This window comes from Xiphophorus hellerii, chromosome 11, assembly GCF_003331165.1.
Source record: "Xiphophorus hellerii strain 12219 chromosome 11, Xiphophorus_hellerii-4.1, whole genome shotgun sequence".
NCBI classification, from domain to species: domain Eukaryota; kingdom Metazoa; phylum Chordata; class Actinopteri; order Cyprinodontiformes; family Poeciliidae; genus Xiphophorus; species Xiphophorus hellerii.
The window spans coordinates 24,666,322-24,681,830 of record NC_045682.1 but is presented as its reverse complement, the minus strand read 5'-3'; the positions used below and the strand labels follow the sequence as shown (position 1 = coordinate 24,681,830).

General features: G+C 39.0%; 1 protein-coding gene across 1 annotated transcript; it reads right to left on the bottom strand.

Annotated features, from left to right (window-relative positions):
- Nucleotides 1-2,294: 2,294 nt before the first annotated feature.
- On the bottom strand, nt 2,295-15,098 carry LOC116728865 (clathrin interactor 1-like). Its single transcript, XM_032577182.1, is given in 13 exon segments — nt 2,295-5,258; nt 5,794-5,848; nt 5,850-5,978; nt 6,598-6,926; nt 7,527-7,604; nt 7,691-7,772; nt 7,849-8,065; nt 8,881-9,049; nt 9,473-9,649; nt 10,502-10,610; nt 12,062-12,158; nt 12,271-12,375; nt 14,870-15,098. Coding segments are annotated over 13 exon segments (1,965 nt in total). The 5' UTR covers nt 14,911-15,098; the 3' UTR covers nt 2,295-4,881.
- Nucleotides 15,099-15,509: the final 411 nt, after the last annotated feature.

The window sequence follows — 15,509 nt, the reverse complement described above, 5'->3', positions numbered from 1 at the left end:
CCAACTATCACTTTATCGTTTTTTTTTACTTCACAAAACCTGACATTTTAATCAGAGTACGATACATTTCTTATATCCACTGTATCACATTAGCATGTAAATTAGCATTAATATTATTATTATTACTATTGTTACCTATCTCTGATGGTGGAATGACAAAACTGGTGCTTTGTTCACCTCCTGCTGGTCTGACAGATGGTTCAGAAAGGCATCTTGAAGGTGAGGTCAAGAGTTTTCCCATTTGCAACATACTGGAGTTTTTTACTGAACAGGAAAGAACTTCTTATGTTAACAGTTTTCATTTATGGTCATAATTTGTGGTAATGGATATGACAATCTTTCATCCTTCGTATCTCAGAGCAGCTTCTGTTCTTAACAGTGTGTAGAAGTGGAGACTGAATATTCAATCTGGACCCAGATATTTTAAATGCTACTCACCTAAAATATTAAACGTCTTGACTGTGGGTGGACAAAACCCCTGAAATGACAGGAACTGGGTAGCTGCTTTGTTTTCCCCTGAAGAAGCTACTGAGCATCACATTCTGGTACTTCCTGATCCAGGTCTCTGTTTAGTAGGCAGTATTTGTGGTCGTTTTCCTTTTCAGATTGTATGGAAAGTTTAGACCTCCCATTTATTTGCAGTAACTGTAACCTCCTTGAAGTGTTTGGATTAGTTTTTCTTTAAATTGTGAAAATGTAAACAAAATATTTTTAACTTAGTTGTCATGACGAGCGAGTTATTCAAACATTGCTAGAGTAACTTTAATCGCAAAATATGTGTTTTTAAAGATATTGGCTAAAGTTAAGGAAATGTATCTAAGACCCCCTACCCCCACAATGTTTATGAAATTAGCACCCTGCATAATTAACAAACCAAGTCTGATTAGACTTAACCCTTTACAGAAGTAATTTGCCTTTTCTTATAAATTGAAAATACATAATGGATCAAAGAGGGGCAACATCAGTTACATTTCTTAATCCAAAAGTTGCAGGATTAGCTCCTGATGACTAACTGTCTGCCTGCATTCAGTCTTCATGGTAACCAGCTGTTGCTTTTTTATTTATAGTTCTCATGTGACGTCACATTGCTGCGTTCTTTGTAGCTGACAGAAGCCATCTTGGTAGGTATTGGTAACTAACTGTTATGACAGTTGGTATGGGGTTGCTAAGACAACAATAAACAAGCTACAAGCTTAGAACCAGCTATAGCCACGTTCCTGTCTAATGTATAAACATTTTAAGTACATTACAACTGTTACTTGACCACAATTTCTGAGTCCTCTCTCCAACTCTGTGTAATATTAAAATAAATATCAGTGATATTTACTGCAGTACTAACTGGCGAGCTAGAAAAATTAGCTTTGTAGTTTTATTTACGAAGCTAAAACGTGTAGCAAACATGTATGTTACTATGTCCTCACTTTGATACTTTTTCATGGATCTTTCTCTTGCACATTGGTCAAGAGAAAGACCAATGTGGTCAAAGCCAAACAAACCATGACTTTGTTTATGAGACTCCTTTTAAAATATTGCATTCTGCTTTTGAGATGAACCTGTTTGGGAAGCCAGACCTGGGCATGTTGGTAGTTGTTTTGAATATTCTCCACTTGTAGGTTATTTTCCATACAGTGAAACGGCAGATATCAACTTGTTTAAAGATTTCTCTACCAAGCTCATAGCTACTACAATCTGTTTTTTTAAAGGCTCAGAATGCTCCTTGAACCTCACCATGGTGTTCACTAGATTTTCTTTCTCCCCTTAATTTAACCAGTAAAAACCCACTGAGATCCAGATTTCATTTGCCAGAGTGATCTGGGAAGAAATCTGCAACACATAACAACGCAATTACACAAAAGCAAAACAAATTAAACCATATACACAAGTTAAAACAAATTACAAAACACTGAATACATTACATAAGCATTAACACTTGATGTGAGGCAACCTATTTTAAATCTTTTACATATTATAGAACATTTTAAAATGTTTTTTAATTGTCTATGTTACTTCAATTTGTCAGTATTGTTAAAATTACTGTTAAGCATGTAGATAAGTCATAAAATACACCTTCCATCCATCCATCCATCCATCCATCCACTTTCTTACACCCTTGTCTCTAATGGGTGTAAGAAACAAGCACAATTGGAGATATTGTGCCGCATGTCTTCCCCCCTCTCCTTCCCCGTTTCCTGTCAGTCTACTGTCATATAAGGGACACTAGAGCCCACAAAAGACCCCCTGGAGGGGTAAAAAAAATATATAATACACATAAACAAAAATATGAAACCCAACTGTTTAATGTTATAATTTAATTTATTGTTGAATGAAGTACAGAAAATATACAGCAATCAAATCAAAAGATCTGTGTTGAAGGAAAATGAAAAAAACATGATTCAAGTAAACTAAATCACTTCAAATGCAGTTTTATTTGATCATAACCTTACAACTAATAAAATATTAAACTAAAACCTATGGAATTATAATTCTGAGAGTAACAAAATAAAGATTTGGTCATTTGGAGGGCAGCGCCTCAGAAAATGACAAGAGGCTCTGCTTAGCTGTGTTTGTACATTAAACAGAAGAAACTTAGACCCATACATAAACTCACAAACGCCCGTTATCCATTTCGCACACAAATGTCACCCCAAACCATTTGGATTGAACTCCAGCATATTTAATATGAATCAAATGTCGAGGAGCGTCTTCTCTAACCAATGGGTTATGAAGTGGAGGAGAAAAATGTTTCCAACTCAAGGTACAATGTTAGAGGTATTCCCAGAATCCACTGTAAACGTGTAAGTAAAATTGCAGCTTATATTTTTTTCCGAGTAATTCTTTCCACCAAAGTTGGTAGGAAAATACTTCTGTACTTCAATGCATAAAAACGGTTTGTATGCAAAACAGTTAGAGACCCTGTGAATGTAGGTGAGTCAGAAAGCAACACTGAATAGTTTACTGAAATCTGTGAAGTCACGTGAACAAGTTGCATAAATAGAAAATAATCAGAAAAACTCTGAATAAAATACTGACTGGCCCTTTATGTGCTAAATGCATTCAGAAAGTCAAACGGAAGTATCATTCAGATTTACCTCTCCAAATATTATAATGCAACAAACTGATTAAAAATAAAATATTAGACTAAGCCAAAAGAGAAAAAAGAAACGGGCTTGTCTGGGTTCAGATGTTAATTTGTATTTCCCCATCCATCCTCCATCAAGAACAATGCACGTTACTAGTTTTAAAGTAGATTCATTCTGCCCCCTGCTGGCGGTCAACGGTGTTCAAAAGCCCCTTTCAGACAGCAACAGTAGAAATTTACTTTAATCTGGCAAAACACAAGCAGGAAAAGTCCTGCTGGTTTTAGATCCCATCATCATTTTAATAATCGAAAGCATCGTTAAAATTTTAATTAGCGGATTTCTTTATAACAATAAGATGCAGCATCTAAATATTTTTCCCTTCAGCACACAGGTTTTAAAACAGCTTAGGGACTGGTGCTAAAGTTTCTGCTTTCAGACTATTTCTTTTAAAAATTTTTCATAATTTTATGTAGGACTTGATATATTTTATAGCTGAGTTAACAGCAAACTGTAAATTAACTTAATAATTCACCAATTCATACCTTTTGTAGTTTAGAACCAAAATACTTGGTAGTGGTATGAAGAAGACAGAAAGTCACATTAAAATTTACACATTTTAGTATTTTTACGAAATATTTAGCTCCATAATTCAAGGAAATTCTTATCTAAAATTACAAATAAACATATTCCATGCTTCAAGTACATGAGTGTGAAACCTTTTTCAGGTTTCAACTTGGTGAAGGAGTGAATGTAGTAATTATAGGTGCTGATCATTTCAGCCCTTCACCATTTCTGACCTTTGTAGTTGCTGTCGAGTCATCCACCTTTTAGATACAAAACATCCTGTTATCCACTTTGAAAACTGCCAATTGCATGTAATTTTCATGATCTACAGTGAAGAAATGTGTTCACATAACTCCAATAAAGCAATATGTACCAACAAGAGACCACTATTAGTTAATTTGGTTCAACCATAGGTCATAATTTGTCTTATTTTAGCAAAAAAAATAAATCCGAATAGAGTTAGACACCAAGTTTTCAGATAATATCCAAATTAATTAAATTATTTCTAATGATTGAGGATTTTAATGACCTATTATGCTTATAATTTATGAAAATACTTTACTACAATGAAAACTAAGTGAAGTACACAGGTAAACAATGATTTGTTTACGGGTACGAAATGGATGCAGGCACCAAAAAACTTTTTATCTTTTGACCTGCAGACACCAATAGCCAATTTTACATGACTAGCTCATATAAACAAATCAGCATGAATGGAGCTGTTTGGTGTGAAACAGAAGAGCAAATAGAAGCAGACTGTTTTGATTCATGTCTGAAAAGGGCTTTGCAAAGTGGGAGTAAAAATGGAATGGCTTAAATTTTAAAGTTAAATTTAGATTTTAAAATAATTACCTTCTCATGTACAATGCAAAATTAAGGCCTCAGTGCCATTTTAGCTAAACTGAATTCTTTGTGCAGAAAAAACTGAACGATGGAGGATAACGTATGGTTGTATAAAAACTCGTGAAGACAATGATTTTTCCAGTAAAGGGAAGTAATGATGGTTATGTACCGACACGGTCGCTCCACCTTTGCTTTCTTCTGCAGAGAATCGGTGAGAACCGATGGCGAACAATCACCGGCGCCAGCTCACCAAAGCCCAGAAGCAGACAGTGAAACATGCAAGGTTTGTCTTCAAGTACTGCAAAGTCCTTCTGCAGTTTGCTTACTCGCAGTTTCACACATTCATGCTCACCCCCTCATTCACAAACACACACACGCACTTGACTGCAAACCTTCATTTCCCAAAGCTGCCAAAGTTAGCAAAGGCATCTTGTTTGGGTGGGACCACGGCGGGGCTGATGGAGTGGCTCAGGCCCATTCCCACTCCTGGCACCCCCATCCCTGCCATGCCACCCATCATCACCGGGGCGGCCATGCCCATATTCATGCTCATGTTCATTCCCATCATCCCTTGGTTCACAGGAATTCCACTCTGCAGGCCGGTGGCCATCGAGGGTGGCATGCCCACGCCAAGGGAAGCAGGCATGCCCATCGCCATGGCGCCGCCGGCCATGATGGGATTGGCTGGCGGTCTGATGGGAGCCACATGAGGTGGTGAGTTGAGGGTTAGTCCTCCAAAACTCTGAGCCAACAGGCTGACCGGAGGCACTCCTGTCCAAACACACACACACACACACACAGGTACAAATCTGATTCCACCTTGCTTGTGGTTTACTGTGTGTATATATGTATTGTTCCTTTGAATATTTTGAAGAGTTTACAGAGGTAATCCAGTGCCTTGCAAAAGTATTCATACATCTTGACCCTTTTCATATTTGAATATGGCACAACTACAAAATATATGTATTTTGTGAGACAGACCAATGAAAATAAGCAAGAAAAGAGAATGCTCTCAAAGGACTTGGAAATTGTTTCAAAATAACAATATTATCATTTGTCGCAATAACTTCTGGGAAATTTATCGTCCAGAAGAATATATTTTGATGTGCCTAACTTTACCATTATGTTCTACATTACGTTAATTAATCACAAAGTTAAAATCCCAATAAAATACACTGAAGTTTGAGGTTTTCAACATGTGAAAAGGTTTAAGGTATATAAATACTTTTGCAAAGCACTATAATACGTTTCAGGAAGTCCAATTTGTTTGTGTTTAACAGATAAAAAGCTCACTAAAGGACATTACCTTGTTGCTGGATTATATTGTTCAGAGTTGGTGGTGTCTTTGTGTGGTTGAGTCCAGGCTGACAGGAAGTCCAGGCTGATATTGACGGACGGGTCGGACCAAGTTGACCCTAATGACCCCTGACTTCCAATTCCAGCCTTTTGCTGCGATCCCATTGGCTGCTGGGACACCATGCCCACCAAATTCTGAAGCAAATTTGTCTGATTTATTCATGGGTTATGGTTTTTATTAAAACTTGAGAGATGAAGTAAGAGGTGCAGCAACAAAATTATACTGTGTAGCAGCAAATTTTTTAAGCAAATACATTTTGCCAATACAAGACCTACCGTAATTCTAAAATTTAGGTCTAGAATAATCTGCCTTATATTCCGGACTATACGGTGCAGTTAAAAGCCTTTAATTTTATCAAAAAATGACACTGCGCCTTATATATTGTTGTGGAGTAAAACAGTCCCATCTAGTGAATTAAAGGGCTTAATTTTGGTTGTGCTTACTGACCGTGAAGCGATCTTATGTGGCACACGTCGCTCTGTCAAAATGTTTTACATTACATTATGACTACTGTCATCAAGAGTAATAGGTAATGTGCTTTGACTGACTGACTTATCTGACTGTTTTGTTTCGTTTAATGTGCCTTGTAGTCTGGTGCGCTTCATATTTGAAAAAGATCGAAAATAGATAATTATGTAACAGTGCGCCCTGTAATGCAGAAAATACGGTAGACTATTTTTTTCAACAATATTAGCCATCAATAATGTAAAATTTTTTCAAAAATACTTAACAAATTTATATTTCCTTTGATACCTGTTGAGAGCGGGAGTGTGGCATCGTAGGCATGGCAACGGATCCTCCCGGCGTCACCCCTCCAAGAGAGAAGGTCATGCTCTGGGAAGCACTGAGCGTCGTGTGGGGATTGGTTGGCTGATGGCTGACTCCGCTCATCAGGTCAAAGAGTTCAGCAGATGGGGGGACAGAGGACGGGTTTGAAGCCGGCGGCGGCGGCGGCGGTGATGGTCCGCTGCCAAACAGGTTGGTAACCGTCTGCGAAGGACCAGAGCTAGATGGAGCGGGAGGATTTCCTGAAAAGGAGCTCCAGTCCCCAAACTCTCCGTTTCCATTGGAAGAGGCAGCAGCTGGTCAAAAAAAACGTATGGTTAAGTAATACCAGAGCTGGGAAGTAACTAGTTACATTTAGAAATTATTGATAATTTGATCACTTACTCAGTACTTGAGTAGACTTTTTACTAAATACTTTTTACTTTTACTTGAGTAAAAATATGTTGAAGTACTGCTACTCTTACTTGAGCATAATTTTTGGGTACTCTGCCCACCTCTGAGTAATACGAAGTAATTTGACCTCTCACAGGTCATCAATAATTAACTGTAAAAAAGTTGAAAGGAAGGAAAATTAATAAAAAGAATAAGGAAGAAACGACAACCTTCAGACAACATAAAGTCTGTAAATACAAATATATTACTTTCTATTTTTGTTGTATTTTATTTTTTATCCAGACCTGGGAAATCCTTGGATTAAATTCAATACTCACTCAGACTGTGTTTGAACCATGTTTCTAAGCCTAATGGATTCACTTAGGCACATGTAGACAACCTGACAAACTGATATATTTCTTAAATTTGTATTTGATGTGTTAAAATGTCTGATTGTTAACTAATCCTCTTTATTTTAAGGGCATAATGAACGTTTTAAAGGAGCAGTGAGGGAAGCCGTTTACCGGTGGAGGTGGGGAGGCTGGCAGAGGCTGCAGGTGAGGAGAAGTCAGCAAAGCCCCCTATGAGGTCTGAAGTCCCTGCTGGGTGAGTGAAGGCAAACACAAACTTACCAGAGGACACAGAAGTGTGTTTGGATAGCGTAAGAGAGGAGTGTGTGTGTGGTTACCTGCCGCTGTGCTCTCGTTGTTTGAAGGGTCAATCACCAGCAGGTCAGCCAGTCCACCGCTGGAAGTCTGCTTCGCCGACGACTGAGGAGTGAGACGCAGCAATTAAACCTTCAGAGGTGAAGATGACTGTCACCGTAGAAACGGTGAGTGTGAGTACCTTTTCCTCTGGGCTCTTGTCTCCGGTGTAGTGTGCTGCAGCCCCCAGGTCCAGCGTCTTGCTGCTCGCCGCCCCGCTGCGTTTCCTCGTGGTGGTGGTCGTGGTTTCTGTCGCTTGTGTGATCTGGATGCTCTTCGTCGTGACCGTTTCCTCCTCGTCTTTAAATTCGATCGTCTCCTGCCTCCCGTTTCTTGATCCTCTCTCCTCCTCGTTGTCACTATGGCAACCAGATAAGGGACGCAACAGAGCTCAGGGGATTATGCAAAGGTTGATCTGCTGTGTCTTTATGGAAGTCTGAAGGGTTCGGATCTCTGTTTAACTGGTTTTCTCTGCAATTAATCTCCTTAAAACAGAGATTAAATACTGTATATTGGTACATCTGTTGTGAACATGGTATGGTGCTGGTTTGGTTTTGGTTTTATGCACTTTTAGCAAAACATAAAATATCATCCCACAAGGTTTTGAAGGATTTTAGCCACTTCTAGTGTCTGTCTTGTGATCCTATGTATCAGCCCAGATATATGTATAATAAGTACAACATATTGTAATATTGTTCCTTCAGTGTTACTATAAATCTATTGAAGGTCTCCTTTACTCTTTTTATACTCTTTGCATTATTGTTGAAGAAATCTAACATTTTTGTTGAAATTTATACTAAATACAATGCCGTGCATTGTTTTAGATCCTTCTCCTGACTGATACGCTGGAACAATGAGATCTTTTTGATCCTCAGATAAAAATCTGCAGGAACAGATGAGCTTTATTTTCGATTCTTCAGAAGACTAAATGCATTGTGCTTCTGTGTTTGACATGATGTAAAGCACTTTGAAATGCCTTGCTGCTATACAAATAAAATTTGATTGATTGATTGATTAAACTGAATCAAAATTTACTTCAGTTAACTGCTAGTTAGAATCCCCCCCCCCCCATATATTTTTGATTTTAAGTTGAACCACAATGGATCCACATGCAGGAAATAATTTGAATATGATTCATGATCGTTCCTGCTGTTGGAGTGGTGTGTCCGTTTACCTGATCCTGTCAGGCGAGTCGTCTCGCTCCTTCTTTCTGAACTTGTTGAGTGTGTCGTCGATGGTGCTGCCTATCTTGTCACTGATCTCTCCGAGCTTCTCGCTGAAAGGGAAAGCTCCTCTGCTCTTGTCCCAGTCCTCATCCCACTTATTCCGATCCAATTCATTCGCTGGAAGAAAAAAGATCAAAAACAGAGAGATTCAGCATAAACAAATCTGGCAGTTTAAACCCTTATTTTAACTACATACTTTTTTATACCATGAATAATTTAAAATATAACAGCAATAAAGAGGTCAGAGCTGCAGAAAGTGATTAAATATTTTCTCCAAGTTTGTAAATACTTTTGCAGAAAACAAAAGGTCAGAAACATTCTTTAATGACTTTCCATTTTTAGCAGTTACCGACCTAATTTTATATTTGAAAATAATAAACCAGTGCAGTAATTTACTCGCTTATAGAATTACGCCTTTAGGGATAAGTAAAAAGCATGCTACATTTGCTGTAGAAAATATATTTCTGAGGTTCCCCAGGAGGGATTGTATTTTCATTTTAATCCACTCAAGCTGTCAGATGAACGCTGTGAGCTACTTACAGTTCTTAAAGCTGCCACCTCCACCGCCCATACTGTCAGAGGAGACTCCAATATATTTATCCTTGTTCTTCTTTGCTTTCTTTCTCTCCTCTCTCAGTCTGTCATCATCCTGGATGAACTCCACCATCTCCTTCACCTTCTGACGCACGTTTATACCTTGATCCTTCCCATTCTCATCTGTAGATAAACCCAACCGATACAGTCACAGACACAAACCTACAAAACCATTTACTGCTCTTTATTCAAAGACAAAACACAAGGTTTGCTTCAGTGCATTATAAGCCTGGCGGGTCACCAGGCTTTACTTGTGCCCTCACCAGGCTAAGCATTGCTTATTTTTTAAGTCTTTTTAAAATGTTTTCAATTTTTAAGACTTTATAGTTGGTGTTCAGGTATTAATCTCCCAATTTTTCAATAACACATAATTATCCAATGATATTTTCAAATTTCAGGGCTGCACAGTGGCGCAGTTGGTAGCACTGTTGCACGGCAACAGTGCTACCAACTGCAGGAAGGTCCTGGGCTCGATTCCCGGCCTGGAGTTTGCATGTTCTCCCTGTGCATGCGTGGGTTCTCTCTGGGCACTCCGGCTTCCTCCCAAAGTCCAAAAACATGACTGTCAGGTTAATTGGTCTCTCTAAATTCTCCCTAGGTGTGAGTGTGTGTGTGCATGGTTGTTTGTCTCTGTGTTGCCCTGCGACAGACTGGCGACCTGTCCAGGGTGTACACCGCCTCTCGCCTGAAACATTTGCTGGAGATAGGCACCAGCACCCCTCCTGACCCCACTAGGGACAAAGGTGTACAGAAAATGGATGGATTTTCAAATTTCCTGTTAACTTTAAACATTTAACTCAAAAACACGACGGGCCGCTGGATGAATGACCGCCCTAGTGCCCAACCACCGGGCTTAACAAGTAATCAGGGGGAAACCTTGAAATACCTTTATCCAAATGCTTGGATAAATGCTAGTATTGAATTTTCAACACAAGATAAGCAAAAAGCTTAAAAATTGCAAAGAGAGAGACTCACCTATAAAATGATAGTTTTCTAGAGATCGCAGGTCATAGATGTGTTCTCTGGCGCTGGTGACGACTCTCTCAGAGCCGTTCCTGATCAGATAGGCAAGCAAGAGTAAGGCCTGGAGGAGAGACGTGGGTATTAGCCAAAGAGAGAAACAACCCAGATTCACGGCTTGGCTGATTTTGGCTGCCACTGCTCAGGTGTGTAAAAAAAATTAAACTTTTTTTTCACTTCATAAGTTGTAATGCTTTAAAGTCTTTGATCCTTTAAACTGCTTGCTAAAAGATTTCAGCACTTTCTCTTTGCTAAGATCCCCTTCACATAAAATTAATTTAGCAATAAAGTTGATGGTCTCTGCAGTGTGTTAGAAAGAAAAGACAAACTGAGGCTCCCAGCCGCGGAGAAGCGTGAAGAAATTCAAACTGCTCAAATGGGCAGGTAGGTGACCCAGAACCAAAAGTGGAGAAGCAGCATTCAGCTTCTATGCACCACAAATCTGGAACAAACTTCTAGAAAACTGCAAAACAGCTGAAACACTGAGTTCCTTTAAATCAAGGCTAAATATTACATTGGATGTATATTTGCCTGATGGTTTTGATGATGGCATTTGACAAAATGTAATATTTACTGCTTGTTTCATTAATGATTACTGTATTATGTTTTAATGGAGTGAAGCACTTTGAACTGCCTCGTTGCTGAAATGTGCCACACAAACAAACTTGACTTGAGACAGAGGTTTCATTTTTCTAACACTCAAAAGGTAATTTTACAACAGCTGCAGCATGACTTTAAAGAACAACATTATTCCTCTGAGCTTCTGTGATCATTTCATAGTGATATGATAAAAAAAAGAGGAGCTGGTTTGCTGGTTTAAAAAATGTACGCAAGAAGCCTGGCTTACAGAGGTGCAAAGTTTTGTGTTGATGATTAAATTATGATTCTTTCTCTTCACTGCAAGTGATGGACGTACAAAAACAGTTAGAGAAATTCTGCAGGTTTTACAAAATACATGATGTGACACCTGCTGTAGTAGTTTTGTTTTAAGGTGATTAAAAAAAGTTGCTGTATCCAGCCATGTTTGAACAGATTATAATAGAACCTGGGAGATGTAGTTTGGTTTTAGATCAGTGTTGCTCCTTATCCAACCCTCCTGCAACTCAAAATGCAGGAAATAATTTCATTTCTGGAGCAGGATAAAACTGCAGTGCAGTCCCGCAAAAAGATTGTAAAATAGTCTCTCACCCACAACCAGGGGGAACCAGCTCAACATTGACTGCAAACCGTAAAATACAATAAAAAAAAAGTTATTCATAACTTCAACGACACATGAGACCCAATCAAGAACGACTCATCAAGATCCTGAGATGCAACACACAAATGTAAAAAGAAAATTTAACCTAAAAAAATGAAATACAGGTAGAAGGAAACTGGGTCTGGTCACGGTCCCTCATGTGAAAAACATTGGAAGCCATATGTAGGCCTGACGTCAAGCAAAGAAACCTCTAACCCTGCTTAAATAAACCCAGAGCGGACGTCAGGGAACACAAATACGATGTGTGGCAGTCCTACCTTGTACACTCTTCTCCAGTTTTTCTTATTATCCTTCAGCATCCTGGTCCACAGCATGTTCATCACCTCTGGGAACTGCTCATACATAAACGTAGCTCTATAAACATACACACACATTTATGGTCATTCTGCTGGCATCCATGAGTAAAACAGATCACATCTCATGACCATGTGTGTGTGTGGGTGTGTGTGTGTGTTCTTACACCTACTTGGCTATCTCTCCCATTAGTTGTCCAGAGGGCCCCCAGGGGTCATCGTTGGTAGCTTCTCTAACCTTAGACTCTATCTCTGAGTAGTTCATCACCACATTAGTGCTGTTGACACAAACATTTATTCTTGTTAAAATCACCAGTATGACTATAAAACTTGTATGCATTACAGTTTATTTGCCTTAACATGGAAAGATAAGCAAAAATACTTCAACAGAAGAATGAGCAAAAAACTGAATTTGTACTTATTTCATGTTATTTTACTGTGAAACACCTTGTGAGTTTCATCTATACAAATAAAATTTATTTACTAGCTTATTACAACAACTCATTCAGAACAAAGCCACAAATTATAAATGGTGGAAAATAGCTTTTTGTCTGAGGACCGACAGAATCCTGCTTCGCTGAATAACAAATACACTTTGGAAAAGCCTTTGTGCTGCTGAACTGTTTATCAGATAACAGATGTGGGCAAAGAGGCAGAAGCTTTCTGAGGCACAAAGAGGGAAAAGAGGAAGTCTGTACATCAAAGGGAGGTGAACACAGGTATGCTGTTTCCTGTCTTCTTTGTTCCTGTACTTCACTTTCTACTCTCTGTTTTCCTGCACATACAAAGCCAATCCCTTCATACGCAAAGCTAATTCAGGTAACAATTTAATCCTAGAATGATCAGTTTAAAATAACTCCTATCATTTCTCTTTCAGTGCTTGTTCACAGTAAGCAGTCCCTTTCTTTTCCTCCTTTACTCCCCATCTCTTTGTTCTCTGAAACCTGCCAAACTCCCAGCAAGAGAAAACCAACAATGATCAATGATTTATCCCAGGCAGCAGCCACTTTTAACTGTTATAATCAGCCATCGCAGAAAGCAAAAAGCTTTATATTAGCGTGACTCTTAATATGCTGAGGAAAAAAAGCCTGTGCTGCCAGTTCTATGGAGGGAGATCAATAATGGAGTGTATTCATCATGCTCAGCCAGCCATAACCAACAGCTGATGGAAGCTGTTGTCTATTACTCCATTTCAAGCTCTGTGCTGCTTCATCTACTCCCTCATCTGTATTCTTCCATTTCTGGTCTTAATATTAACTCCATTTAGTACTTTTTGTCTTTACGTTCAGTAGCAAGTAGGCATGTCACGATAACTGATTCTGCTGGATGATAAATTGTCCCAAAAGTTATTGCAATAAACGATAATGTTGTTGTTTTGAGAACATTTTCAAGTAACAAAGTGGTGATGGCATAATAACGCAAGAACACATTCTCAAAGATTAATAAACAATGTTTTAAATACCCCAAATAAATAAACAAAACAGCAAATAAAATGAATTATGAAGTTTCTGTAAAGAAAATTCTCCTTCAAAAAAAAACAATGCACCATACTGAAAACCTTTGCCATCCAGGTTTTGGTAGAAAGAGAAAAACAATAAATCATGCAAATGGAAATTATAATGTGATTGATTTATTGCTTATTGCGACAGGCTTAGTTGCAAGTTTACCAAATACATGCACTACTTTGTTGCTTTATAAAAAAAAAATATTTGTTGTAGCATCACAATGACATGTATTCTTGATATTGTGCAGCAATGTATTTATACTTTCTTATGAATCCATTTTCAAAACATAATAATCCTCTGTAAAAGCTAACAGTTAGCATTGCAGCTTGCAGAAATATGTTATAAATCTACAAACATGGATGTAAATAAATTTGATAAAATTACGCAAAAGAAATTTGGATTTATTTGGACTCCAAACCTAGCTTAAAGACGTACTATTTATTGTTATTGGTCTTAACGCCACTCTTTTACACTAGCTTGAGCAGTAAGAGTCACAAACTAAATGTCAGTAGACATCCACATGTCCTGCATCAGAAACAGAGTTGAAGAAACCTCATTACCGGTTGCACCTACACTTTTGGGTTAGTTTTGGTTTTACTCAGCCAAAGTTAATGCATGCAGCTGCAGGAACAAAGAGTACAGGAAGATTTTCTTCCTCCTGCATGGTTACACTGTAATAACTACATTCATAAACCTATACCACAGAGGCATAAAAAACACAATGCATGTGTTTAGAGGCACACATGTCCTACTAAAGTGTGTGTTTGTTTGCCAGCATGCTACGTTGCTGTGGGCCTCAACGGGACAATGTGAATGTTGATAATACAACATGCTTAGCGGGTTATATGTCCGTCATTATCAATCAGCCTCCTTCCTGTTGGAGGTGTGCAATGTGCTGGACGGACATGGAGATGGTGAGCATCACCAGGGTGGGACAGCGAGGCTGTTAGTCTGCTGCAGCAGCACTCTGAGGGATAACAACACCTGACCTGCTTATAGCCGAATTAGCTAACTGAAAGCCACAAACACATTCTCACTTTACAATGATGCCATAACAGATAACGATGAAAACGCCACGACATATTAATTTATGGGACAAGGTTGGCAGTTTGCCAAGTGGTCAAAGCTAACAGCTGAAGGCCCGTATTCTTTCCTCCATCAGCGATAAAAGTTAATGATGCTGCCCGGTAAGAGCCGCTCAATCACCGGTTAGCTCACGGGCCACTTAGCGGGTTAGCTCTGCGCCTCCATCTCAGTTGGTACTCACGCTTTGTCCACCAGCTCCCTGACTTTCCACATGTTCAGCATCTCCGCACGGACCTGCGGGCTCCCCACCTCGATACTGCGCCGCCCCCGTGTCTCGACACCCCGCAACCCAGAGGTGGAATCCCGGTAACGGACGAGAAAAACGCTCCGCTCCGCTCACTGATCGGATCTGATCTGAACAGCGACCGCTGCGGGTAACGGACCGGCCACAGTTGCTACGGAAACGGCCTCTGTCTACGTCACTGCAGCGTCAAGATGTACGCTCAGTTCCCAGACTGAAGATGCAATTTATTGGGGATCAATAGCCCCTCTGGCTTTATATTAGGGTTATCCGCACCATTGTCCTTAATTTCAGAAAGATTTTATTCCTTATTGTTTTTCTTCAAATCTATTTTATATTTTGAAAATTTTCTACTCCAAGCAATTACAAATTACACAAATTTTGTGTTTATAATAAACACAGTAGCGGGTTTTGATATGGGCAGTTCCACAGGGCGACAATAATGGTAGCTGTTAGGACGTACTTTATTTTTTATCGTTTTTATCCATTTTTAGTCAATATGGCTGCGGGATGATTTCACAATCTTTTTTTCCAGGACTGCACTACAGTTTTATCCTCCCCCAGAATTTAGATAATTTCA